This window comes from Pongo abelii, chromosome 5, assembly GCF_028885655.2.
Source record: "Pongo abelii isolate AG06213 chromosome 5, NHGRI_mPonAbe1-v2.0_pri, whole genome shotgun sequence".
Classification (NCBI taxonomy): Eukaryota; Metazoa; Chordata; class Mammalia; order Primates; family Hominidae; genus Pongo; species Pongo abelii.
The window spans coordinates 34,350,107-34,376,883 of record NC_071990.2 but is presented as its reverse complement, the minus strand read 5'-3'; the positions used below and the strand labels follow the sequence as shown (position 1 = coordinate 34,376,883).

General features: G+C 54.9%; 1 protein-coding gene across 2 annotated transcripts in view; it reads left to right on the top strand.

Annotated features, from left to right (window-relative positions):
* Positions 1-26,777, top strand: part of GRM4 (glutamate metabotropic receptor 4) — a 127,522-nt gene that overhangs the window by 15,171 nt on the left and 85,574 nt on the right. The window contains exon 1 of one of the 2 annotated variants that reach the window (XM_024248963.3): positions 25,090-26,471. The exons of the other annotated variant lie outside the window; for it this stretch is intronic. Within the exon in view, the coding sequence (XP_024104731.2) occupies positions 26,352-26,471 (120 nt within the window). The 5' untranslated portion in view covers positions 25,090-26,351. Of the gene's footprint in view, positions 1-25,089; positions 26,472-26,777 lie in introns of those variants that run through there. 2 annotated transcript variants of the gene reach the window in all.

Sequence of the window (26,777 nt, the reverse complement as noted above, 5' to 3'; positions counted from 1 at the left end):
GGGCACCACTGCAGCCCCTGCCCTGCTCCCCTAATGATGGGTTAATGTGGCCTGCTGGGAACTTGGCACCAGAGGCTGTGATGATAGCTTTCCTTCCTGCAAGAGGTAGACTTTGGTGCTTGGCTCAGAGGGGAGCCCTGGTGTGGGGGCACTCAGGTGATTTCCTGCATGGAGAATGCTAATGGAGTGCAGGGTCAGGATGTGAGTAAAACTCACAAGCCTCAGAGCTGGGAGGGGCCAACCTCTTGCTCTACAGATATGGAGGCTGAACCCTGATAAAATGACAGGGCAGGGCTCAAAGCCAGGTGCCCTCTCCCAGGCTTGACTCCTGGGAGACTGCCTGCTCAAATCAGCTGGGTCAGAAGTGGTACTTGAACAGGTCTCTGTTGGGGACCAGAAGGCCCGACTCTGGGAATTCATAGGTCTGACAGCTTCTATCCCTAACTTCCCTGTTCCCACCCCTTCCTTCATTTGCAATTTGTCCCATTCTTTCAGGACTGGGGTGCTGATGGGTGTGAAGAATACCTTTTGGTGGGCACCCAACCCATTGTACAGGTTGTAGCCTGTACAATGCACTGTTGTGGGCCCAGCCCAGGTTCTGGAGAAAGTCAGGCCTGAATTTGAATCCCTGATCCACTAGTTACCTCACCTCCACTTACCATGTCAGTTATTTACACCATACTGTGAATGAGCCCATAAGACCTTTCTGTGGCTGGTGCAGTGGTTCACACCTGTAATCCCAGCACATAAGGAGGCTGAGGCGGGTGGATCACCTGAGGTTAGGAGCTTGAGACCAGCCTGGACAACATGGTGAAACCACGTCTCTACTAAAAATACAAAAATTAACCAGGTGTGGTGGCATGTGCCTGTAATCCCAGCCACTTGGGAGGCTGAGGCAGGAGAATCACTTGAGCCCGGGAGGCAGAGGTTGCAGTGAGCCAAGATCGCGCCACTGCACTCTAGCCTGGGTGACAGAGTGAGACTCCATCTCAAAAAAAAAAAAAAAAAAAACCTTTTCCTGAGAAGTCATTGTTTGGGGGAGGAAGAGCAAACTGGAGACACCCCCAGAGGGAAGCAGTTTCCAAATTCTGTACTTGTAAGAGCTCAGGGGGATCCAGAAATAATTTCTTTGAGTCTTTTATTCATTTTGCAGTGGAAGAAGCTAAAGCTTGGAGAAGGGGGTGCTGCACAGCATGGGGGTAAGCATTTGGACTCTGGAGCCAGGCAGCCTGAGGTCTGACCACCCTGGCAAACTGCTTAACCCTTCTCTGCCTCAGTTTCCTCATTTGTAAAATAGGGATGATAATGGTGCCAGCCTCATAGGACAGCATGGGGATTAAGAATTAAGATCCAGCTAGGTGTGGTGGCTCACGCCTGTAATCCCAGCACTTTGGGAGGCTGAGGTGGGCAGATCACTTGAGGTCAGGAGTTCGAGACCAGCCTGGCCAACATGATGAAACCCCATCTCTACTAAAAATACAATAATTAGCTGGGCGTGGTGGCAGTTACCTGTAATCCCAGCTATTTGGGAGGCTGAGGCAGATGAATCGCTTGAACCCAGGAGGCAGAGGTTGTAGTCAGTGAGATCGCACCATTGCATCCCAGCCTGGGTGACAAGAGCGAAACTCAGTCTCAAAAAAAAAAAAAGAAAAAAAAAGAGTTAAGGTCCAAGAAGGCCTAGCATGGTGCCTGGCACACAGTCAGCCCACAGGAAATGTCACAGCACAGCTTGTAGCTGGGCCTTAAGTCAGCATGAGGGACTCCGCCGATGCGGAAGAGGATGGAGCGGGCAGGCAGCGACAGACGGTGACCTTTAAGGCTGATCCCGGAGAGTTCCCCACCATCTGCTGGGCCTCTTGCGTCTTCCTGCCACGAGCGCAGCACTCAGTGTTGAGACCGAGCAGACAACTTAACTTTGCGTAATGAGAATTTCTTGCTACCACGAAATGGGGCATGGGAAGGGGGAGCAGAGGTGGCCTCTGCGTGCCACCCCTATCCTGGCGGTGTGAGTTCCCTCCCCTCGTCCTGTGTCAGGCTGCATGTGCCCCCTAGGCTCTTGGCTGCTTCTGGAGCCAGGGCTATGGGTGTGGCCCTGGGGGAACACTGGCTTAGATCCCACAAGATGTTCTGTCGAGGACGTGGCTTTGTGTCTTTATGTGTTTTCACTACACAGCCAGGAGGAACTCTAGAGAGAGCCCACCCACCCTACTGCGGCCTGCCCATCTTGACCAGGCCAAGGAACCTGGAGGCATTTTTGACCACCGTCTTTCTGTTCGTCAGCTCACCCTGCAGGCTCCACTTTCAGAACTCGTCCTGGACATGACAACTCCTCATGGCCACCACCCCCATAGTCTCTTACCCAGCCCATTACAGAAGCCCGGTCTTTCCTCTCCCTGCCTCCAAATGGCCTCTCCACAGCCAAACCTTCACTCAGCAGCCGGAGAGATCTTTCTAAAACCCAGATGGAATCCACTCAACCCTCTGCTTAAACCTTTTATTGGCTTCCTGTTGGTCTTAGATTAAAATGTGAACTCCTTTCCTGTCTCAGAGGCCCTGTGCTACCTGGTGCCCCTGATGTCCCTTTGTCTCTCTGGGCACTGCCCACATCAGTCATACTGTTTTCCTTATGCTCCTTGAAGACACCATGCTATTTTCCAACTGCAGGGCCTTTGCACCTGCTTGCCTTGTTGTCTGGAGTCTTCTCTTCCCACTCTTTGAAGCTGGATCTTTCTCATTCAGCCTTGAGCTTAAATGGCCTCTCTTCAGAGAAGCTCCCTGGCCCCTGGCTATTCTGTCTCCTTCCCTGTTCTTTTCCTTGATGGCGCTCATCACAGTTGCAGTGAGGTACACATTTGTTTTCCTTTTTGCTATTGACTTCCCCTCTAGCCCAGGGGTTAGCAAACGATAGACTAGGAGGCAAATCTGGCCCGGTTTTGTACAGTTCATGAGCTAAAAAAGGCCCTTATGTTTTAAAGGGTTGAAAAACAAAATAAAAAGAAAAATAATATCATGGTACAGGAAAATTATATGAAACTCAAATTTCTGCATCCACAAATAAAGCTTTATGGGAACACAGTCATGCCGATTCACTTATGTCTTGTCTAGGGCTGCTGTCAAGCTACAAGCACAGAACTGAGTAGAGGAGACAGAGACAGAGCTGGCCCCTGCTAGGCTCTACGCCACACCCATAGAACTCCCAGCTGATTCGGGCCCACGGTGGCCCTCAGGAAACCCTCGCCAAATGGACTCATGGAGGGATGGGGAATGGGAGGGAGACCTCTGCATCCCCCATGTCTGCAGCAACAGCTGGGCTGGTCTTGGGAGCTGAAGTCTTGGGAGCTCCCTGCGAGCTCCTGGCTGTGGGGATGGGTGTGGCTGGACCTACCTTACCATTGGGTCAAGCCAGCGCCCACTAGTGCCCACTACTGGTGGCATCCAGGGTCAGCTGGATATGTTTCTTCCCCTCAAAACACCTTCTCCAGGTCCCCACTGACTCAGAGAATTCCTTTCACCTAAAGCGTTGCTCCTTGTTAAGGGGGATCGCCATGTACCATTTTAGGCTGTCATTAGAGATCTGTCCCAACAGGGCTTGCTCTGTAAATGTTGGGGGTGGGGGGTGAATGAGGGACCCTCTCTAAGAGGTGACTGAGGTGAAATAATCAGAACATTTACATAGCACTTACCCTGTGCCAGCCTGGTCCTAACCCTCACAGCAACCCCAGGGGCAGGCACACAGTTGTTATCCCTATTTTGCAGAACTAAGAACTAAGGCACAGAGAAGCTAAGCAACTTGCCCAAGGTCACACAGCTAGTAAATGGTGGAGCCTGGATTTGAGCCCAGGCCGTCTGGCCCTGAATCTACCTTTTTTTACCACTCTGCTCTCCTGCTTCTTGACCATCAGCTAGGGGTGGGTTTGAGACCTGGCCTGATGCTTACTTACCGCATGGCCTCTACAGGCGTCAGTTTACTCGCCTGTGAAATGGGTGTGATGATACCCAGCTGGCAGAAGCGATAATGTGCCCAAAGCCCTCCGGAGGTGCTCAGGGGAGGCTAGGGATACAGAATAGGATTCGATAGATGCTGGAGTGCTCGTGAGGTGCTGGGGAAGGAGAGAAAGGGTTTTCCGAAGTAGGTCTTGCTGAGGGTGACTGTCAGGGGCAGTTCTCCTGAGGGGAGGGCAGAGAAGCCCCCTGCTGTGATAGTCTCTCTTTCCCCCAAACCCCCACTGTGGTGAGAGCCTGGGAAGGGGAACCTCCAGACCAGAGCCAGGCCTGAGCCTGAATAGAGAGGGGAAGGGACGTGGAAGGAGGGGAACCCTGGCATTGGGCAGCCCCAGGAGCCCTGAGGGGAGGCTCAGAGCCCCCCTGGCTACTGGCAGCCAATCCTCTGTGTGCCCTTGGGCAGGCTCTTCCCTGTGGATTGGGGCCAGTGAGGTAGAAGTTGCTTTGCTCTAGTGGCTCTCAAGCCTAGCAGCTTGTCACAATCACGGGGGAGTTCAGGGAGCATTGGATTCCTGGATCCCCAGTGGGCCAATAAGACTGTGAGCCCAGGGTTTTTTTTTTGGACACCTAGTAGCCTCAGCTGGCCACTGACCCAGATGCCTCGAGTCCTTGGTTTTCTTCTCCAGGGAGCGCCCCACCCACCCTGCAGTCCTCTCAAGCCTGCTTCCTCCGAGGGGAACCCTGAGGTATGGGGGGTTTGGAATGGAGACAGGCAGGATGTCAGCTTTAGCGTGCGGTGACTGGATGGGCAAACAGGCTCATTCCTGCAGAGTTAAAAGGTAAGCGTGCTTTGGGAAGCCAAGGCGGGCGGATCACGAGGTCAGGAGATGGAGACCATTCTGGCGAACACGGTGAAACCCCATCTCTACTAAAAATACAAAAAATTAGCTGGGTGTGGTGGCGGGCACCTGTAGTCCCAGCTACTTGGGAGGCTGAGGCAGGAGAATGGTGTGAACCCGGGAGGTGGAGCTTGCAGTGAGCAGAGATAGTGCCACCGCACTCCAGCCTGGGCGACAGATCGAGACTGTCTCAGGAAAAAAAAAAAAAAAAAAAAAAAAGGTAAGCGTGGGGGTCTTTGGGGGCCTCTGGGAAGACCTCCTAGAGAGGCTTTGGAGGAAGGCCCCATGGGCTCCTGGAGCCCAGGTAGGAGCTGATGAGGCCTCTGGATGTGATGCGTGGCATTACGGAAGGGCTGAGATGGAGGCTGAGTCTAGGGGGAGTCCTCAAGTTCATGAGTGCTGGCTTCTGGCTTTCTGTCTCTCATCTGGAACTCACTTTGTCCATCTGTAAAGAGTCATGCATTTATTTGCTCATTTACTGAACGTACCGGCCATCTCCATGCCCGGCACTGCTAGAGCAGCGGTCCGTCTCAGCTGCACATTGGAATCACTTGGGGAGTTTAGAGAAGCCTCATACCCCGGCCCACCTCAGGAATTCAGATTTAATTGGGATTGGGCCTGGGCTGCCCGAGTGATGACAGGTGCATTCCAGGTGGAGAACCACCCCTCGAAGTGAACTTTATCACGCAGGAAGCACTCGGGTGAGCCCTGCCCTGGTGGGCTTCCACACTGGAGGGAGAAGGCAGGCAGTGGGAAGACAAAGCATGTAGTGCGCATCATCAGGGGAGCAGTGCCCTGCAGAATCACAAAGCAAGGAGTGGCTGGAGAGCCGCACGGGAGGGGATGTCAGTCTAGGCAGGGTTGGTGGGGAGGCCTTGTTGCAGAGCGGACTTTTGTGCATAACCTGAACAGAGAGGAGGGGCCGCCCTGTGGCTGTGAGGAAGAGTGTTCTAGGCAGAGGCAGTAACACGTGCAGAGACCCCGTGGGCAGGACTCTGCTTGGCAGTTGATCTGAGCGGGGAGCTTGAGATGCAGGTCCGAGGCAGTCCGGGGATCAGGGAGAAGGCCTTCAAACCCCTCCTGATCCTTCTTGCTGGCAGAGGGTGTCGTGGGAGGACAAGTCACCAGGTCTCTCGGGACCCCTGTTTCCTCACCTATAAGGTGGGTAGATGGTCCCTGAGTAGCCCTTGTGAAGCCACGGAGGTGAGAGCTCCCTGTGAGAGGCTCATTCTTCCCCTGGGCTCCCACCCTGATGACTTTTGCCCACTCGGGCCTTCCTGGGCCTCTTCGGACCCCACCCCATTACTCCCGCCAGCCCCCAGCCTGAGGATGGACAGAGTTGGGTGCTGGAGACCAGAGAGAGGAAGGGCCAGCCAGATGGGGATCCCCGAGGGGCAGTAATGTGGTGGCTGCCGCATGGACCCTGGGGCCAGCTGGCCTGGGTTCATACCCCTGCTCTGCCATTTGTTGCCTGGGAAAGCCTCTCTGTGCCCCCGTTTCCTTGTGTGTAAAATGGGGATGCCTGCAGCACCCACTTCATAGGCGCTGTGAGGATGAAATGCGTGCATAGCAAGGGCCAGGGCAGTGCCTGGCACGTAGACCGTGGAGTGTGGAACAGAGTACCAGCTCTGGAGGCGGCACATGGTAGCTGGTGCAGATCCTGGCTCCAGAAGTCTGACCTTCCTGGACCTCGCTCATCTCAGCTGGGAAATGGGCAGAATCACGTGCACCTTTCCAGGTGCAGGTGAAAATTGCAGTGGGAGCTGGTAGTGTGGCGGGCTCACACAGGGCCCGGTCATGTTTGTCCTCATCTCCTGCCAAAGGAGCATCCAAGGGGCCTTCGAGGGGTGTGGCCTGAGTCACGGAGCATGGTGATGGGGAGGGGCACATCACCGCATTGAGCCACGGGATGACTCTGGTAGGTGTGCCAGAGCCTCCTTGCATGGGGACTTACTGACCTGGGGTCCTCTGGCCCTTCACACTGTTGGGTGGCCCTGCTGCGGGCGCTGGGGTGATCTCTGGCTCTCTATGCAAGGCAGGGCTGAGGGTCTCCCCTTGCCAGTGAAGCAACCTGTGGCCCAGGTCCTGCTTTTAGGGCCTGCCTCTGCTGCCGACTCGCTGTGTGACCTTGGGTAACGTGGCCGCCCTCTCTGTAAATGAGAGCACAGGATTAGGCAGGCTCTGAGGCTCTGAGGTGACCTGGCTCCTCCTCACGCGGTCATGCTCTGTGCTTTCCACGGCTTGCCTCTTGGCCCTGCTTGGGCCGTGTCCTTCTGGAATGCCCTTCTTGCTGCCTTGTGGGCAGTCAGACTGACTCGAATCCAGCAGGACTTAACTGACCTTCCCAGGGCATGTGGGGGCTCTTGTGGGAATCGTGTCTCTCCCCACAGTTCCTGAGCTCCTTGAGGGCAGGATTGGGCTGAACTGCTCTTGGTCATCCCCCCAATTTCCAGTGCCTGGCCCAGAGACAGACAGACAAACCGGGGAAGCTGCCAGCCCGGGGCCTGGGTGTGGAACTGAGGGACAGGATGGTGCCCGCAGCAGGGGTGGACCCCCCTTAGTCTGCAGGGTTAGCTGCCCCCCCAACCCCCGCCCACCGCTGAATGAACCATGTGCCTTCGTTTTTCTCCTAACTTTCTAAACTAGCATTTTTATGACCCAGACATGTTGGAAATGAAAGGAAGGCAAATTCTGCTTTATATTCCAATTGACCTTTATGCATGCCACTCACTCGAGGCCTGGGCTGGGGGCAGTGAGGAGAGGCAGGGCCGGCCTCTATGCTTGGTTCCATTTGGAGAGTGGTGGCCCGCAGCACTGTTGCGGGGAGGGGAGCCGGAACACAGTTTTGTCCCCTCTTTCCCTGCCTGTCTATCCCCAGCTTCCTGCCTCCTTCTGTCTGACTGTGGCTTTCTGTTCCTGTCTCATGTCCTCCACCCCATCTCTTTCTTCCTCCTGGTGCCTGTTGGACTCCTTGTTGTCCCACACCACCCAAGCACAGAGAGAGAGTGTTGGGGCTTCCTCTCTGGGTGGTGTGGGACAGCCTCAGCCTTGGTGGCCTGTGGTTAAGGGCTGGAGGCAGAACGGCTGTCAAGCCCACCTGTTCCCTGTGGGACACATCCCAGCCTCTCTCCTACTTGGCTGCCCACCTGCTTGCCCGCCTGCCTCATACCTTGGTTACGGCCTCGGGCATCTCAGTACTGAGCACTTCCTGGTGGGCACCCGCCCCACCCAGACCCCTCCCTCCGACTCAGGGTGCCCCTCAATCCCACCACAAGTCTTGGCACTGCTCAGGGCCCTGCTCTCTTTGCCTGTGGGTAGGGTAGCTGCATTAGCAGGAACAGCACAAAGTGATTAGCTCAGTGCCTGGCACATCGTAGGCACTCAGGAAACAGGAGGTGTTGTAAAGTGGGCCCATGTGTGAGGAGAAGGCTGGATTCTCCTTCCTGTCCCTCTCTCATTCCTTCATCCCTGGACCTCAGTTGTCTCCAGGCCTCAGTTTCTCCCTGGGGCCTGCTAAGAGGTGGTGCCCCAGGAGGAGGGATGCTCTGCTCAGCCCTGCCCCTGGCCCAGCACAGGTGCCCTGAGCGGGGATCTGCCTCGAAGGCGCTGCCTGGTCCTGGTCTCCAGCCAGCTCCAGGGCAGAAGAGGGATTGAAAACTCATCAGAGTTGAAATCTCCTGGAGGGGGAGCTCTGGCTGGGTAGAGCAGGGCCCTAATGGGAGCCCTAATGGGAGCGGACAGAGGTAGCACTTGCCTCGTTCTCTGTCCCTGGGGCTGTGGCTGAGGGGAGGATGGACAGCATTAACCTCTGTCAGGGCCCTGGAGAGGGTGGTGTTTATGTTCAGTGCAGTCTCCTCCCTCTGTCCCAGCTCAGGCTCTGGAAGCTGTCAGGGAGTCCAGTGAGGTCCCCACAGCAGAGCAGCTGGAAGAGAACAACCCTTAATCCCAGGGAATGAATTCCAGCTGGGAGACCCTAGCCAGGGAAGGAGTCTGAGGCATAGGACGGGGGCGGTGTGTGAGGGTGAGTGGTTTCTGGGGTCAGGTCTGTTCTGAGAGGAGACTTCAGCAGGAAGTGGAGTGTGCGCAGCTCTCACCACGCCGCCTTTTACTTTACTGAAAATGAGTGGCATGTTCAATGTGGGTCCATCATGAAGGGCTTACTCTCTTTCACCAAGGTGTGCACATATCTTAATAAATGATTTAAAACATATGGAAAATTATAGAGGATAATATAATGAATTACCCTGTACCCAAGACCTGGCCACATGTTGATATCTTCCAGTAACAGTTTCAAAATTGTTTAAGAAAGAAAACTTTGCAGGCTGGGCGCAGTGGCTCATGCCTGTAATCCCAGCACTTTGGGAGGCCGAGGTGGGCGGATCACGAGGTCAGGAGATCGAGACCATCCTGGTTAACACAGTGAAACCCTGTCTCTACTAAAAATACAAAAAAATTTGGCCAGGCGTGATGGCGCGCCCTGAGAGAGGGCATGATATGCTTGTGTGTGGAGGTTGGCTGTCCTGCTGCTGGGAGGCTGCTGGGGCTGAGGGGGTGATGTGGCAGGAGCTGGGGACATGACAAAGGTGTCTTCCTGCCTGAATTGGTAGCTCCTGACAGCCAGGTCTCTGGTTGCAGCTGGAAGGAGGTTTTTGAGAAGCCTGAAGTGCGAGGAAATGTTAAGTGCCTTATAAGTACTTTGATTATTTTAAATTCCTTAAGTGGTTTTCTAAGATGGTCCTAAGTATCTCAGGGACACAGACACAAAATCAATTAGGAAAGTACAACAAACCCAACAGGGGGAAAGAAGGGGAAGCCAGGAGCCCTCACCTGCCTTCCTTCCCTCCCTCACCCCCACAGGGCCTGGCTGGCCTTCCCTCCCTCACCTCCCACAGCCTTGGGCCAGGGAGCCGCAGGCCCTGTGCTGAGGCCTCGTGGAGGGAAAGAGTGTGCATGCTGGGGAGGGGTGCCTGAGGGTCTCCTTCAAAGATGGGTTTCTGCCTCTCCTGAATGAGCCTTTATTCAGTGGCCTTGGAGGAGACTGGGTTCCCCAGGCCTGGCTTACCCCTCAACCCCACAGATGCAAAATCTTTGGGCATTCTTTTAAGTTACGGTATTACTGTTTGAATGCATCATACGTTCCCATGGCCAGTCTTCAAGGTACGAAGAGACACACCCCAACCCCAGCCTGGCCCTGGAGGCAGCCATTATTCCCTGTGCACCCTTCCAGAGAACCTCAGGCCTGCGTACGGGCTGCGGTGCGTGTTGCCTCCAGAGGCTGGGTTCTCTGGATATCCTCACTGCAGGCCTGGGGTAGGAAGGGAATTAAATGCATATATGTGGCCCCCGCATTCTGCCCCCTCTACGCCCCCCCAAAGCTGCAGCACCTGCTGGGTCACCTTGCAGCGTTCCCAGGGACACACTTCGTCAGTGCGTGAGGACCTTTTTCTTTGTGTGGCTGTGCAGAGCCCCTGCGTCTGGTCTCCTCATGATGGACATGAGGTGGTTTCCAATCTAGGCTCCGACAGAGCTGCGGTGGAAGTCTCTGCATGGGCCACTTTGCACGTCTCTGCAGGACAGACTCCTCCCCACAGAGGGCTGGGTCAAAGGGCAGGAGTGTTTGCAATTTCCCTGTACGTGGCCGCATTGCCCTCCTGCCAGAGAGGGGCAGGGCTGGTGCCGTGGTGTCCTGTGGCACCTCCACCTCTGTAGGACATGCCCAGAAGGAGGCCCTGTGGCCGATCTCAACCTGGCCTCATGTAGCAGGTCAGGGACTTCATCACTCACTCACTCCCTCCCTCCCTCTCTCTCTCTCTCTCTCTCTTTCTTTCTTTCTTTCATGGAGTCTCTCTCTGTTGCCCAGGCTGGAGTGCAGTGGCGCGATCTCAGCTCACTGCAACCTTTGCCTTCTGGTTTCAAGCAATCCTCCTGCCTCAGCCTGGGATTACAGGCGCCCGCCACCATGCCTGGCTAATTTTTGTATTTTTAGTAGAGACGGGGTTTTGCCATGTTGACCAGGCTGGTCTTGAACTCCTGACCTCAGGTGATCCACCCGCCTTGGCCTCTTAAAGTGCTGGGATTACAGGTGTGAGCCACTATGCCTGGCCTCGTCACCTGTTTCTTTTGTGGATCTCCACAGAATCTAGAGGGATGAATCACATATTTTTATTTGTTTTAACAGAGAGGTGTCAATACAGGAAAACAAATCTCTGCTCCTAAAAGAAATGAGGCAGAGAACCTACTGGAAGTTAGCAGCGAGTACCTGATTCAACCATGAACATTTTAATCTTCATGAGAGATTAAGTTAGTGGGTTTGGTTCCGGTTTCTACAGTTGTATTCATTTGGTAAATGTTTACTGAAGATCTGCAACAGGCCCTCAATTTTGCTGTTGAACAAGGAGGTGGGTTTTTCCTTTGCTTTTGTTTGCTTTCCAGTTCAATTAAAAAATGCATATTTTATGTGCACCTTGGGAATTAGCATGTGAGGATGGCCCACAGTTTTCAGGACTTTCAGATGCCTGCTGTAGGCGGCTTCTGGGCATTTCTTAGAAACTGCAATGGGACAGAGGGCCTGGTGGAGAACAGTAATAGGGAACTCAGGGATAAATCCCAATAGTTCACAATTTACAGGCTTTCACAGTCCCTTCTTGATCATTGCACACAAGAGTCCTGCAGCGCAGTCAGGACGGCTTTTTTACAGACGAGGAAACTGAGGCCCAGAGAAGTTAATGTGTGGGGGCCACCTCCGCCAGTTAGAATCAGAGCTGGGCTTCCAATCAGGGTCCCAGCCTCCCAGTACAGTGCCCTGCCCCTTCCCACACCTGGAAGTCATGAGTGTGTCCTCCTAGTCCAGCAGCTCTTACTGCAGGAGCCTATGGGTGCTTTGCAGGCTGGAATCAGGTCGGCCCTTGCTCTATCCCATTGAGCACGGAACAGGCAGCCATGGGTCCCTGTGTGAGTGTGGCTCGATGTGCCTTAGCCCCTTCCTGTTGTGGTGGTTATAAAAGTCAGCATGTTTGTCACAGATTTGGAAGAAAACAGAAAAGCATGAAGAAGCAATTTGAAATTGCTCATTCATTCTGCTATCCAGGATGGCAACCTTGATACATGTGTGTATTTCCTTCCAGCCCTTTTTCTGTGTAATTTACCAAATTGAGATCACAACATCTATATGGTTCTGTAGCCAGCTTTTGTCCACTAGACTACAGTGGTGAGCATGTTCCAATATCCTTGATTAGTCTTTGAAGCCTGGCATTCAATGGCTAGGTCATCACCCAAGGGGCCCTCGCATCTGTCATGTACTATGTCTCGCTGGTGGCTGGTTGGATGTGAGATCTTGGGACTGCTTACCTGGCTGCATCTATGCATTTCCAGTAGCCTCTCTCTCCATGAGGAGATGCGACGGTGCAGCCTTGGGTGCTGGGTGGTGAGGAGCAGGAGGTGGGAGGCCCTACCTAATTGGAGCGGTTATCATGGGAAAGACAGGTGCTCAGGTGAGCTCCCCATGGGGGCAGGTGAGGAGGTGGATGTGGCAGGTGGAGTGTAGGAGGCAGCCAGGTGTCCCAGGTGATACTCAGGGCCCTGGAGAGATATGCCGGATGAACTGCAGGCATGGAAGCCAGGAACTATGGCTTCACTTCATGCTTGCTCAGGATGAAAGCCCCCTAAACCCCGAAATTCAACTCAGGGATTTAAATCCAGTGTGGCAGCTGAGGTAGTGGGTGGGCAGGGAGCCAGGCTAGCAGGGAGGGATGACCTCACAAGTATCCTTCACCATGGACAGGTGGGGTTCGTGGCAGGGCGGCCTGGGAGAAGGAGGCAGATACTCCTGAGGCTCCCAGGTTGGCATGGCCTTGGCAGCCCTTTTGGGCTGGCCCAGCCTGTCTTGCCCACCTCATCTTTGTTCCCTCTCTCCGGCCCTGCCATTTTCAGTTCCATTTCCCCCGAGACCAGTCTCTAACTACCCCCAGCTTCCCATCTGCTGGGCCTCTGCTTCTGATGGTCCACCTGCCCCGAAGAATGCTCTGTCTGCCTTTTCATTCCTTTACATTTTTCTTTAAAATGGAGGTACAACTTGTACGCTGTAAGATACACAAATTTCAGGTGTATGACTCTTTGAACTTTTATAAATGCATGTGCCGGTATCAGATAGAGAACATTCTCAGTGCCCTGGAAAGCTCCCTTGAGCCCCTCCTAGTTAATATCCTTTCCTCCCCAAGGATAATCAATAGCCTGATTTCTAACTGTGTAGACTGGTGTCTCCTGGTTTTGAGCCTCACGTAACAGAATCGTGCAGCAAGTTTTTATGTCCAGCTTATTTTGCTCACATTGTCTGTGAGAACACCCTGGGGTTGGGTCTGTTGGTGGTTTGCTCGCTTCTATTGCTCTGTACTCTTTCATTGTATCATTGTTTGGGTAATTCATAATTTATTTACCCTTTCCGCTGCCACTGGACATTTGGGCTGAATCCAGTGTTTGGCTATTATGAATAGAGCCGCTCTTAACATTTGTGTACGTGTCTTTTAGTGGATGTAAACGCTTATTTCTCATATACATATTTTAAGTGGAATTGTTGGCTCATAGGTTGCATGAATGATTAGCTTTAGGAGGTACTGCCAATCATTTTCCCAAAGAAACTGTACTTTCTTGCCACCTTTCTTTGCTTTGGTAATTCCACATTTGTTTTGAGGCCCATCTCCAATGTCCCCTCTTCTGCTCTTCTGAAGAGAATAACCCTGGTCACCAGGGTGTCAGCTCTACCAGGCAAGGTTGTGTCTCTCTTCTTCCCTGCTCTGGTCTCCGGTGCCTGGAACATAGTAGGTGCTTAATAAAATGAATGGTTGGATTTATGTGCCTGGCATGTGCTAGGTGTTTTACACAGGTTATCTTGTGCGAGTCACCGGCTAGGAAGTCAGTATCACTGGCCCCATTTTACAGGAGAGGAAACTGAGGCTTGCTCAGAAAGCAGTGGAGGGAGGCCTGTAGCGCTGCCTGTCCCTGAAGCCGGTGCTCATTCTGCAGTTCTAGACGGCATGTGTTTGGAATTTCTTGCTCTTTTTCAGCTCGCCCACTTTGATTTCACTCGGCCTCATATTCTAGTCCGGGGGTTGTTGAATTAAATCTTGTGGGTGACCCAGTTAGTTTGTGACCCAGCCAACTCCTGAAGGATCCGTCAGCTCTTTCTTCATTCTGAGTCTGTGCCCCAGAATCAGGGATTTCCAGGTTGGATAGGGGTGGTGAGGCCGCAGAAAACCCACTTGTATATAATTAAAGCCCTCTTCTGGTGCGGCCAACATCGGTACCTCATTTTTAGCTTTTCAAAGTCCCTTTCCATTGATTGACTGTCCATGGAGGTCACAGTCTGGCCACTGTCATTTGCATTCTCTGAGTGATAACAAATGGAGCCCAGGGAGGTGTGATGTGTCCTCAGTTCCTCCTGGCGCCTGAAGAGCTGGGGTGAGAACCTCGAACTCTTCCTCCAGCCTCGCGCTGTACAGTTATTTAGGGAGGGCTGGGAGCAGACAGACAATTGGAGTTACGCCCAAAACCCAGCAAGGCTTGTCCCAGGGCCCCTTTGGGAAGCTAGAAAGGCTCTTTCAGAGCATCGATTTACTAAATGGTCTTTTAGAGGCCTGAAAGTTTTGCCGAGTGTCTTGGGGCAGACCCCTGGAGGCTGCTGTCCAAGGTCCCAAACCAGGACCTCATGGCTGGGAGCAGGGGAAGGGGCAGCAATTTGGGCTTGGGAGTGGTTATGCTTCCAATGGGGTGCGCTCCTGCCAGTTTTGGTGGGAGTTGGGCATGTGGCCGGGCAGACGGTGCGGGTGCCGTGATATTTTAATTGAAGCCTGGAGACACGGTTGCTCTCTCTACTGCGCTAACAATGTAGGGAATAAATAATTCAGCAGTGGCTGTGTTGTGCCTGCTGTCCTCACCCACGGGGGTGGCCACACGCATGCACACACACACACATGCACACAAGCACGCACGCACACATGCAAGCTGTGGAGTGGGCTAGGAGCTGCTGTTCTGGCTGGTGGCTGGCCCAGAGGCAGCGCGTTGGCGTTTAGGCAGGGCCCTGACCACCTCTCAACCCTGGTGAATCTCTTTGCACCCAGGCAACCCCTGAGGAGAGGTTAGCAGAATCTGGGGACAACTGCTCCTGGGTGCAGTGATTAGTGACACTTAAAGGTCCGTTTGTCCTCAGACCAGCCTGAGATGCTGGCGACCTGGAGGAAAGTCTCCTCTTAATGGACATGCTTCCTGGGCTGTGTTTTGAATGGATTCCATTTGATTCAGCAAACATGTATGGAGCTCCAAGTTTGTGCAAGATACTGGAGCAGGTGGTGAGGATGGGCAGGATTGCCGAATGAATAAATCTGGGTCCTTCCTGGATGGGGAGGTGTGATGGGCATGTGATTTGCCACAGCTCAAATTGGGGTATGGGAGGGCTGTGAGGGGGTACAGGTGAGGGTCTAGGGGCTCAGAGGAGGGTGAGGGCAGTTCTGACAAGGCGTGCATGGGGCAGCCCTTGTCAGAGGTGGAGCCGGGCAGTGTCCTCAGGGCAGAGGGTGGGCACAGGTGGGACCTTGGGCTTGTCTGTGACAGGGATGTGGCACGCAGGAGGGTTGGGCAGGGGGTGAGTGGAGAGGGGCTGGAGGAAATTGGGGGGCTTAGGTCAGGAAGGTGGACTTGATCCTGCAGAATGGTGCCTGCTTGGATTTGGGAGTTAGAAGTATTCCTTTGGGTGTGGACTGGAGGGTTGGTTGCAGGACAAGGCCTGAAGCTGAGAGAGTGATAAGGAGATGGATGGAACAGTTCAGCCTGGAGGTGATGGTGGCCCGGATGATGGCCTTATGCATACTGACATCTATTGGTTCATATATCCACCAAATAGCTGGTGAGCATCTTTTAGGAGCAGATGTTGGGTTGGGCTGAGAATGCAGCAGAGTGAGCCAAATGCATACCGTCCTTGCCCACATGGAGCTGACCTTCTGGAGTGGGAGCTGACCTTCTGTCTTTACAGGAGACTTGGTGTAATCACTTACATGAGTGGGGACAGGTGCTGTGGAGGGGACCTGCCCAGGGCCAGGGACTAGAGAGTGGTGAAGGAGGGGAAGGGCTCTTGTACACAAGGCGGTCAGGGAAGACCTGGGGAGGGGACTTTGGAACACAGACCCAGGTGAGTGAGGAAGGCAGCCAGGTGGCTGGGTGGTGTTTTGGGTGGCAGGCACAGCCAGTGCAAAGGCCCTGAAGCAGGAACGTTTTTGGCCCATCTGAGGAGCAAGGGGGTTGCTCAGAGGGGAGGGAAAGGTGTGGCAGGGTTGGGTCAGCAGGGCCTGTGGGCTCTGAGACAGAGGAGGACTTTTACTCCAGGTGCAGTAGATAGCCTTGGAGAGTTTTAAGCAGAGTGACACAATTAGACTTACGTTTTAAAAAATGCTCCCTGGCTGCCATGTGAGGACCAGATTTGTAGCGCTGTTAGAGCCTTCAGCTGCACCCTGCTCCCCCACTCTGCCCTCCTCCCTTCTCCTCTCACTCCTCCCAGAGGGTCATCAGCCTCAGCCCTGCTCCACAGAAAGCCCCTGAGGAGGCTTCCAGAGGGCTGGGCAGTTCTGCAGAGCCCCATCCTCCCTCCGAGTCCCACCCCAATCCTCAAACCTCAGCCCAACCAAGCTGGGACCTCCAGCTACTGCTAGATAAACCTGCACAAGGACCTGCATCTGTTTTCCTTATAAAGTGGGCATTTCGACAAATATCTCCCTACCTGGGTCGACGTTAGGTTTAAATGGGAGAACGTGGCCAGGCACGGTGGCTCAGGCCTGTAATCCCGAGGTGGGAGAATCACTTGAGCCCAGGAGTTCGAGACCAGCCTGGGCAACATAGTGAGACCCCATCTCTGCAAAAAATTTAAGAATTAGCCAGGTGTGGTGGTGAGCATCTGTGGTCCCAGCTTATCAGGAGGCCGAGGTGGGAGCATCGCTTGAACTCAGGCGTTTGAGGCTGTAGTGAGCTGTCATTGCACTGTTGTACTCCAACCTGGGCAACATCTCTAAAATAGAAAGAAATGAAAAGAAAGGAAGGAAGGGAGGGAGGGAAGGGAAGGGAAGGAGGAAGGAAGGAAGGGAAGGAAGAAAGGGAAGGGAGGGAGGAAGGAAGGAAAACAGAATGTATGTAAAAGCTGTAAATGGAAGGCCATTATTATTGCAATTTTCAAGCCCAGAGGGAATGACCAAAGGGAATGGTTAAGGACAGACCCTGAGAGCAGTTATTTAGCAACCTGTGACTCCAAAAGATGGCCCTGGCGAAAACATAAGTGGATTCAAAGCTGCAGGGAAGAGAAGTTTGGGGAAGCAGATGCCTAGCAAACTGACAGAGGAAGTTAGGGGTATGGGAGCATCCCTGGCCAAGAGGTGCAATGAGGGCATCTGTGCCACTAGCATTCTTGGTGTTTCATGCCCTGAGCCCCAGGAAAGGGAGGGAGCCAGGCAGGGGATAGGGCGGGGGCTGAGTCCTGTTTTCCCTAGAGGTTTTTCCTGAGCTTCCCCTGCCGCCTCCAACCCCTTCCCACCAAGAAGTTGGGGCCAGGATAGTGTTTCCAGCTGGAACCTGCCATGGGCACTAAAGTGTCCTCATCTGGGGGGAAGCTCACACTCCCCACCTTCCACACCCAGGCCCTTCTCTCCCCCACAGAGAAACTGGTGAGTCCCCCCAGCTGCATCAGATAAGACCCAACAACAGGGACCTCCCTCTCTCCCAACTCAGGAGGGTGGTTGAGTTAACTGCCTTTCATATTTTTGGCAGAGAGCTGGCAGTGAGACCCAAACAGGGAATGCAATAATTGAGGGGCTCCTTCTGGGAAACCCCTCTGATTGGCGTCCAGGAATCATGGGTCTGCCATGGCCGCCAGCCCGGCATGGCTTATAGAGCTGTAAGCAGAGAGATGCTCCCTCCCTGGGGCGGGGGAGAGGAGGAAAAGAAAGGGCCTGTTTAATTTAATTCCATGTTTTATCGCTTGTTGGATAAATAACCTTCATTAAGATGGAAGGTGGGAGGATGGACAGGGAGAAGTTTGATTAATTTCAAGCTGGTTTCTAATTTGTTAATTTTCTCCCAGTTCAGCAGGATTATTAAAACAAATTACAGGCACTGCTCTCTCCTCCCTGGGCTGAAGCAGGGCTTTCCAGGAGTGATCATGTCCCCTCTTCCACTACGTTTATTTAGGTGCAACTTGGGGTGAGTGAGGAGGCCTCCCCCTTTCAGAATCTCTGGGCAAGTCTCGTTTTCTTATTGAAAAACATCAATAAGATCTGGACAATCAGGAAATGGAACAGGTGGGGGTGCGCCTGGTCTGGCCACCCTCCCCCAAGCAGTGCCAATTCCTGGGCAGGCTGGTGACTGAGGAGAGGGGCAGTGCTGCCAACCGCAGCCCATGGTGTTCTGGGGGGCAGCCTCTGGGCATCCCCAAGCTGGTGCCAGTGCCCAGCGACCTTAATCCTCCTCCAACCCCACTGCCACCTGGCCGCTGCCCATTCTGACCCTTCGGCTCTTGCCCATCTTGAGCTCTGCCCCTGCCAGGCTGGTTCTCCCACGGGCAGGATCCAGCCCTGCAGAAAGCTGTCCCCTGCCGGGGTGTGGATGGGGGACAGCACTTTCCTGCCTACCGTGGGGAGTTAAGAGTTCCAGCTGCTTGATTGGCAGCTGGGCAGGATGGCAAGATCAGGGGTGGGTTATGAACACTCTCTTGTGCTCCCCAAAATGCACTGTTAATGCTGCCTCCACCAGTGCTGACTCCACCAGTGCTGACTCTATGTGTGTGTGTTTGTGTGTGTGTGTGTGCACGGTTGGTTGTACTTACCACCAAGAGGCCTGTGAGTGTGAGTCCAGGAAAGTATGTGTGGGACTCAGGGAGTGGCTCCTCATACGCGTGTGGGCACACCTGTGTGAGCCGCTGCTCCTGAATGTGTGTGGGGTGGGGGTGTCTAGGGATGCTCAGTGCACCTGTGTGCCTGAGTGTTCTTGCCTGTCTCACAGCATGCCTCCACCGCCTCCTGGAAGGGTTGGATCCTGGCGTGTATGTGTGTGTGTGTGTGTTTGTATGTGTGTGTGTATGTGGTCTGTGTGTGTCTCTTCCTCCCTGGCCCCTGCTGCTGTCAGCTGATACCCAGATGCATGAGATGGATTGTCTGGCGCTGCCCCCAGCCTTGGCAGCCTGAGGTTGCCCATGGGGAGCCGTGTCTCCACTTGGCTCCTTGCAGTCTGTGGGGCACAGGGTTCCCCGGGAGAGAGGCTGTTCCTTGTGGGCTCTTACTGTCCATACTCCCAGCCTGTCCTGGGGGGAACTTCCTGCTATCTCCTCACCTCCAGGCCTGAGCTGGAGGAAGGCTGGGCAGAGGAGATCTGCCAGGCAAGACAGATGGCCTGCAGCCTGGGCCAGGGAGGGGCACCACTTTGATCTCTGATGCCCTGGGGACTCACAGGCTGCAGGTGCTACCAGCCCAGCACCCCGGCACAGCGGGGAGGCTGAGGCAGACACATGCTCCTGGAGAGACATGTCATATATGGTGGGGATGAGAAGGGGTATGGTAAGGGGGTAGGGAGCGGGGCTGCTGTGGCTGAGATATTCAGCAACAACCTCTCTGAGAAGATGACATTCGATCAGAGATGTGGATGGTGTGAAGGAGGATATTCTGCGGAAAAGCCCAGTTGGCAGAGGGCACTGCACATGCAAAGGCTGTGAGGCTGGCCGTGCTTAGGGTGCTCGGTGGAGGCCAGTGTGGCCAGGTTGGGTGGGGGAGGGGGGCTGGTGAGAGCAGAGGTAAGTGAGGCAGGGGAGCTGACACAGGGCCAGGGCTTTCCTTCAACGTGGGGAGGGCTTGGGACACCATGTGGGGTTTTTGTTTTTTTTTTTTTTTGGTGAGTGTTGTTTTTGAGACAGGGTCTTGCTCTTTCACCCAGGCTATAGTGCAGTAGCGCAATCATGGCTCACTGCATCCTCGACCTCCCGGGCTCAAGCGATCCTCCTACCTCAGCTTCCCGAGTAGCTGGAACTATAGTTGTGCACCACCATGCCTGGCTAATTTTAAATTTTTTGTAGAGACAGTCTTGCTGTATTGCCCAGGCTGGTCTTGAACTCGTGGGCTCAAGCAATCTGCCCGCTTCAGCCTCCCAAGGGAAACCATGGTTTAAGTGGTGGTTGTGCCTGAACATGTGACCTGTGTCCCCCATGTGTCTGTGTGCACATGTGTGGACCTAGACCACCAAGGGAAGGGGAGCAGGCTGCTGGGGGGTGGTATACATGGAGCAGAGAGTCAAAGAGCCTTGGAGGTCCTTCCAGCTGAGGGCACAGGCAGGGTCTCCATGGCTTCAGAGAACTTGGAACCACATGACAGTGACAGCGAGGCAGACTTCAGCTCAGTATCCTGAAAGCCTGGCAGCCGCAGGTGCTGGAATTGACTACTGTGTGAAGTGGTGAGCTGCCTGTTGCAGGAGGCAGGCAAGCAAAAGCCAGAGGCCCCAGTCAGGGATACCATAATCCTGCCCTCCACAGCTAAGAGTCTATGGTTAAAGGCCTCCTTCCAGGTGACATGGGTGGGTTTGAACAGAAATCGGCTTTTGAGACTGGGCAGCAGGCATTGTGGAGGTCTTGGAGGACTGGGCAGGGCTTTGGGCCCCCCTTTGAATGTACTCTGCAGATGCCCATTGTCTGCTGGTGCCCGGGAGGCCTGGCCGTGCCTGCTGACTGGGGTGGCACGCCCCTCTGCAGGCTCTGCTCCAGAGGCAGCCCCTGCAGGGACCCACTGAGGCCTGGGTTGGTGGCGGCAGAGCTTTGTCAACCTTCCACCTTTTATGAAGATTCTGGGGCAGGACCCTGGGTGGGTGGGACAGGGTGGGAGGGGCTAAGATCAACGAGGGGCTTCCCTCTCAGAGTTGTGTCAGCTCAGATCACCAGTTGCTGGCAATTGGACACATCAAGCCTGGACAGGGGGAGCCAGCGGGCATCTCCTGCCTGTCCGCTCATTGTCTGGACAGGACCCAGATGTGCTGGTGGCTCTTGCTGGTGGGGGAGGAGGGAGGCCAAGCAGCAGCAAGGAGGGATTTGGGTCTTTGGCATTGATGGGCCTGGGCTTCAGTCAGCTGCTGGCAGCTGAGGATGGCAACTTCTCTCTAGTCCCCAGGTCCTCACCCTGAGTGGCGGGTAATAATTCCTACTGGGAAGGGCTGCTATAGGGGTGGCATGAAGGGAGATGATGGTGGAGAGCACTATCACAGGTGGGTCCCCTGGAGTAGACCTGAGTGAGGGTTGCAGACACTCTACCTGGGAGGGGACCTCGAGGTGCACCGGTACAGGATGGGAGGTGAGAGGCAGGGATGGGGGGCTGGTGCCAGTGCCTTCGTGAGCAGGGGACCTCGGTGGGCAGCCAGGAGATGGCAGAAGCAGATCCTCAATGGGGGGGGGCTGCCCTGTTCTCTGCCACATCCCAGCACCTGGCACACTATGGGCACTGAACTGGACATTGGGAGGTCTCTGCAGGCGTGGAGGGAAGTAGAAGGGCTGCGGGAGAGGCCCACCCCAAATCAGGTCTGCCATCCTTTCGGAGAACCTGGGAGGCTGGATTTCTGGGCTGAGGATCATATGAGGCAGCCACGACACAGCCAGAGAGTCTCAGGTGATTCCGTCCAATCCTTATTTCTCTGTGGAGGCAGCATAGTGTGACGGCAGGCAGGGCCCGGCTGTGAGGGTTCAAGCCCCATCTCAGCCACTTACCAGCTGAGTATCTCTGGGCAAGTCCCCTCAGCAGTGCACTGGGATAGGCGTTAGCAGCTCTGTCTGCAACAGGTTTCTGGTGAGGCCTAAATAAATTAATGCATAAGCAGTGCTGAGAGCAGAGGCTGGCACATCGTAAGTGCTTGAGAGCTGTTAACTCTTATTATAGTGGCTGTTAGGATTATTAGATGAGAAACCTGGGGCACAGGAAGGAGGACCGTCTGGTTTGAGGTCATGCGGTGAGTTAGAATTCAGGTCTTACCATCGTGGCAAGCTCACGGAGCTGCGGAGTGTGGCGGTGGTGGAGGTGGGGCAGGGTGGCCTTCTCCTCCTGCTCTGGGCTGGGTCCCTGCCCCTCCTCGCCCTGCCTGTGCTGCAGAGGTAGCTAGAGAACCCGCAGCAGCCCTGTTTTCTTGAAGGAATGGGCTTGGCCCAGAGGGGAACCACGCAGCTGGCCTTGGAGAACTTGTTAGCCTTGTCTCCTGGGTCCAGGCCCTTGTGTTTTTGGTGGGCTCAGTGTCTAGGCAAGGGCTTGTCAACTGTTTGTTACAAGGAGGAGACACCCAGGAGCCAGAGGGTTTGAGGGAGGGTCGTATTTCTCTCCATCTCCATAGACACCCCGGTCCAGGCTGCTGTCTCCTCTCACCTGGACCATTGCAGTGGCCTCCCGCTGGTATCCAGGGCCCATCCTGCCCAACATGCTGTGTCTCCCATCCTCTGTTTTGGCCTTTCAGTTTCTTGGACCTGCCATGGGCCCTTGGCCACAGGGCCTTTGTACCTGCTGCCCCTTCTGTCTGGGATGTGCTTCCCTCCCCTCTTCACCTGGGTTTTGCCTACCTGTCTTTCAGGTGTCAGCGTAATGCTGCCTTCTAAGGGGAGCGCTCCATTGCTACCCTGGCCAGATCCAGGACCTTGTTCCGGCCTCTTGTCCCCACCACCTCTCGGACATCACAATTTTGTGTGTGTTGGTGTGTGGGTCCGGTGAGAGGCCAGCTCTTCTGCTGGACTCAGCTCCAGGAGCACACGGCTTTGTCTGCTTTTGCTCACTGTGGCCTCCTGGTGCTTGCTGTGGCGCCAGGCACATAGAGGGTGCTCAGGAGGTATATTTTGAATGTGTCCATCATGGGGTGGAGCCATATCGCCTCCCCCTTTCCAACGGCTAGAGGGAGTGGAAGGTTACCATGAGTACCTGTATGTGGGCCCCTTCCTGCGGACACCACCAGAGATCAGGTCAGAGCAAGGGGCCGCCATTGTCCAAGAACAGCCGTGGGAGGCAGCCAGGAATCGGGCAAAGATCCCTTGGGGTCCTTCTCACCCCTGGCTTCGGAGATACCCCCTGCAGGCTGAGTGCTCAGCAGCCAGCTCTGCCCTAGGACCATTGAGGCCGTGCTGGGCGGAGGGAGGGGCCAGCCTCCAGCCGCCTGTGGTCTTGGCTGAATTGCTGCCGCTTGGCCCATCCATTCTTCAGCTGCCTCATCCACACCAGGCCAGGAGTTTCCAAATTCTCTTTGGAAGCAGAAAATTTCCCCCAACAGAATCTTGAAGAAACCTGATGATGAGAAGCAGGTGAAAACCGACTGTCGCTCAGGCTCGCCTGTTTGTAGTTGTCATTAATGTTTATTTGCAGAACCTGCAAGATGACAGTGTGGGTGCCAGGCACTGTCCTAAGGGGCTCTAGCAGTGAGCAAGGCAGACAAATCCCCTGCCCTCATGGGACTGACGTGCCAGCAGGAGGCAGACAGTCTTCACTAGACGCGTGAATGAAAGGTGTGGTGTTGCAGGGAGTGGTGTGTGGAAACAGCCAGTGCAAAGGCCCTGAGGTGGGCTCCTACCTGCTCTGTTGGGAGGAACAACATGGACGTTGGAGTGGCTGGACAGGGTGAGTGAGGGGGAGGGTGATAGGAAGGGAGGTCGGGGGCAAATGGTGCAGGTCACGTAGAGGCCTTGGGAGCCATTGAAAGACTGTGGTTTTTACTCTATGAGAAGGGAGCCTCTGTTTTTTCTTTCTTTCTTTCTTTTTTTTTTTTTTTTTTGAGACTGAGCCTTGCTCTGTCTCCCAGGTTAGAGCGCAGTGGTGCGATCTCGGCTCACTGCAACCTCCACCTCCCAGGTTCAAGCGATTCTCCTGCCCCAGCCTCCTGAGTAGCTGGGATTACAGGCGCCGGCCACCACCCCTGGCTAATTTTTGTATTTTTGGTAGAGATGGGGTTTCACCATGTTGGCAAGGTTGGTCTCGAACTCCTAACCTCAGGTGATCCACCTGCCTCTGCCTCCCAAAGTGCTGGGATTACAGGCATGAGCCACCATGCCTGGCCATGATGGGATCCTCTTAAAGAGAGGAGCCCTGTGGTGTCACTCAGGTTTTAATCGGGTTCCTCTAGCTGCCAGGCGGGAGTGCATTGTGTATGTGTGTGGGAGTGGCAAGTGTGGGAGGCAGGAGCCCAGCAGGAGGCTAAGGGCCCTGTTGTGATAGCCCAGCCAGAGATGCTGGAGCTGTGGAACCTGGGCGGTCCTGGTGGAGGAGGTGAGTCGTGGTTGGATTTTGGATCCTTTTCAAGTAGAGCCAACAGTATTTGCTGATAAATCAGGTTTGGGATGTGTGAGAAAAGGACTCAAGGATTTGCTCAACACTCTGGCCTGCATAGCTGGAAGGCAGAGTAGCAGTTACCTGGCGGGGAAGGACTTTGAACCTGCTGAATTTGCGACACCCATTGGATAGCCCAGGGGAGCAGCAGCTGGATGGGAGCCTGGAGTTCAGGGGTGCATGCTGTGTCTCCTTGCCTGCCATGGTGAGATCTGGTGAACTCCTGAGAGGGCAATCCCAGGCCTGAGGGAGTGAGTGGAGAGGCGGACAGAGGGAAGGGAGCGCTGAGCCCTGGGGACCGCCAGGGTCGGATCAGGGAGAGGAGGCAGGACAGCAAAGGAAGCTGCGAGGAAGGAGGGGACAAGGAGCGCCAGGAGCGGGACCACCAAGCGAGGAAGGGACTACCGGGTCAAATACTGCAGTGGGGCTAAGTGCAATGAGGACTGGCATCGGGGAGAGGGGACTGAGCATCGCCAGCCGCAGCTCAGCACCCCCAGCCCGGCCGGTCACCTAGCCTTGCCTCCATCTTCCTTCCGAGCTGGTTTTTGACTCCCCTCCCAGGGGTCAGGCCCCCTTTCCCCAGTGGAAGCCGCCAGGGCTCCAGGGGGGCCTCCTCTCTGCCAGCTTGGGGCTGCCAGCCTGGCCCTGGCCTGGCTGTGATATAAATTATGTGGAAAGATGGTGATGTGACTTTTATCGGCTCATGTGTTCAATAATGGTAATACATCCCATTACATCATATTATATTAATATAGCGCAATATATTACACACAGCGCTGCACATTAACTTGACTCGAGAGCGCACTGGGCAGACACCATGGTTAATTTTCTCGGCCTGGCCACGCCCCATTGCCGGCACTCAGTGCTCCTGGTGATGCGGTCATCAGGACATGGGGTGCAGTTACCGACACCCCAGGCGCCACACTGAGGTTTTCCCAGCCCCGCCCCTGCCTCCCACGGCCTGTGTGAGGATTGTCGGCTTTTGCAGAACGGGCTTTTGGATGTTACTCCCACCTTGTGGAGGCCTCCCTGTCCTTACCCGTCAGTGCAGCAGGGGGCGCGTAATTAAGCCCCCATTGAACAGATGCAGAAACTGAGGCTCAGAGACGTGAAGTGGCACCCAACGGATGTGGTGGGGAAAGACCTGGAACAGGGACTCTCAGCTCCCCATCCTGGCTGCTTCCTGGGTGCGGGGATGGTGTAGGCAAAGGGCAGGAGGCCGGGAATGGACACGCAGTGTGTGCCAGGTGGGGAGCAGGGGGTGAGAGCGCTGAGGGACTGGGGCCAGACAGACCTGGGTTCAAATCTCACTTTGCCACTTGCTGTGTCATCCTGTTTCCATGTATTCTTGGGCCTCCATTTCCTCATCTGAAAAATGAAGGTAATAAGTAGTGTTCACTTCATGCGATTATTGTGTGAGGGAGAAGTGAATAATCCACACAAAGTGCTTGGCACAGAGTAGGTGCTCGTTAGCCAACAGCCACCAGTCCTGTTATGATGACACGAACACTCCAGTAGCCTCGTGCTGCTGCCGCCTCCTGCCCACTGGCAAGGATGCCTGGCCCTGGCCCAGCCTGCTCCATGTCCCTAGCCCCGGGGAAGCCCACCCTGCTCCACCCTCAGTCTGGCCCCTTTGGGTCCCACAGCCTCCCTGGGCTGCCCCCAGCTCTCCCTGCCCCTTGGACATTTGGTTGTGACCTAGGGTCATCATTGCCTGTGTCCTGGCCCACAGACAGCACTGTGGCACAGAGGAAGCCCGGCTTGCCATTGGGTGGGCCTGGGTGTGAGCCCAGGCATGTTCCTCAGCTTCGGAGGGGCAGCTTCTCTTCTGAGGATCGGGCTCTGGCTTCCTACCTCGGGGCCGTGGTGAGGGTTACCAAGGGAGGCTGTGCATGAGCCCCTGTCGCACCTCCTGTGTGTGAGAGAGGTGCATGGCCGGCTCCGAACATCTAGGCCAATTCCTTCCCTCTGCCCAGGCTTCTGTAACACTCATTCTCCCTCGCGACCCTCGCAGTGCCTGACACATCCCAGTCTTTCACCATGGTGCCTGCGGACAGATGAGGAGACTGAGGCTCACAAAGGAGGTGACTTGCCCAAGGTCACACAGCGAGGCAGCTTCTCACCTCTGGGAGTTGGACTTTGAGCCCTCCTTGGAAAAGGGGGCATGGCTGTGCCCCTTGGGGCTCCTCGCTGGGCCTCTGCCCTGCCCGCCTGGGCTCCTCCCGGCCTCCCCCACGGATCACTGTTGACAAGGTTACCGAGTCAGCATGTAAAACCTGCAAAAGTGAGTGTAATTTATTGATCTACATTTCGCCTATGAAATAGGACAAGTGCTGATTTGACGATCGCGTTTGCTCTCCCTCGCCCGCCGCCCCCGCCCGCTCTCTCGGGCGCTCTTATCTGCGGCCCTGCCTCTGAGCCTGCATCGAGCCGCCTCCTTTGTCAGCCCTGCCAAGGCTCTCCACTCCGCGCCCTCTATTCTTCTTCAGCTTCTGTGCCTTATCGGGCCCCTCTTTTTTCCTGGGTGCCTAAGAAAACATATAATGTTTAAAAGGGTGAGACAAGGGACTGAATAAAGAGCTTTCTGGGG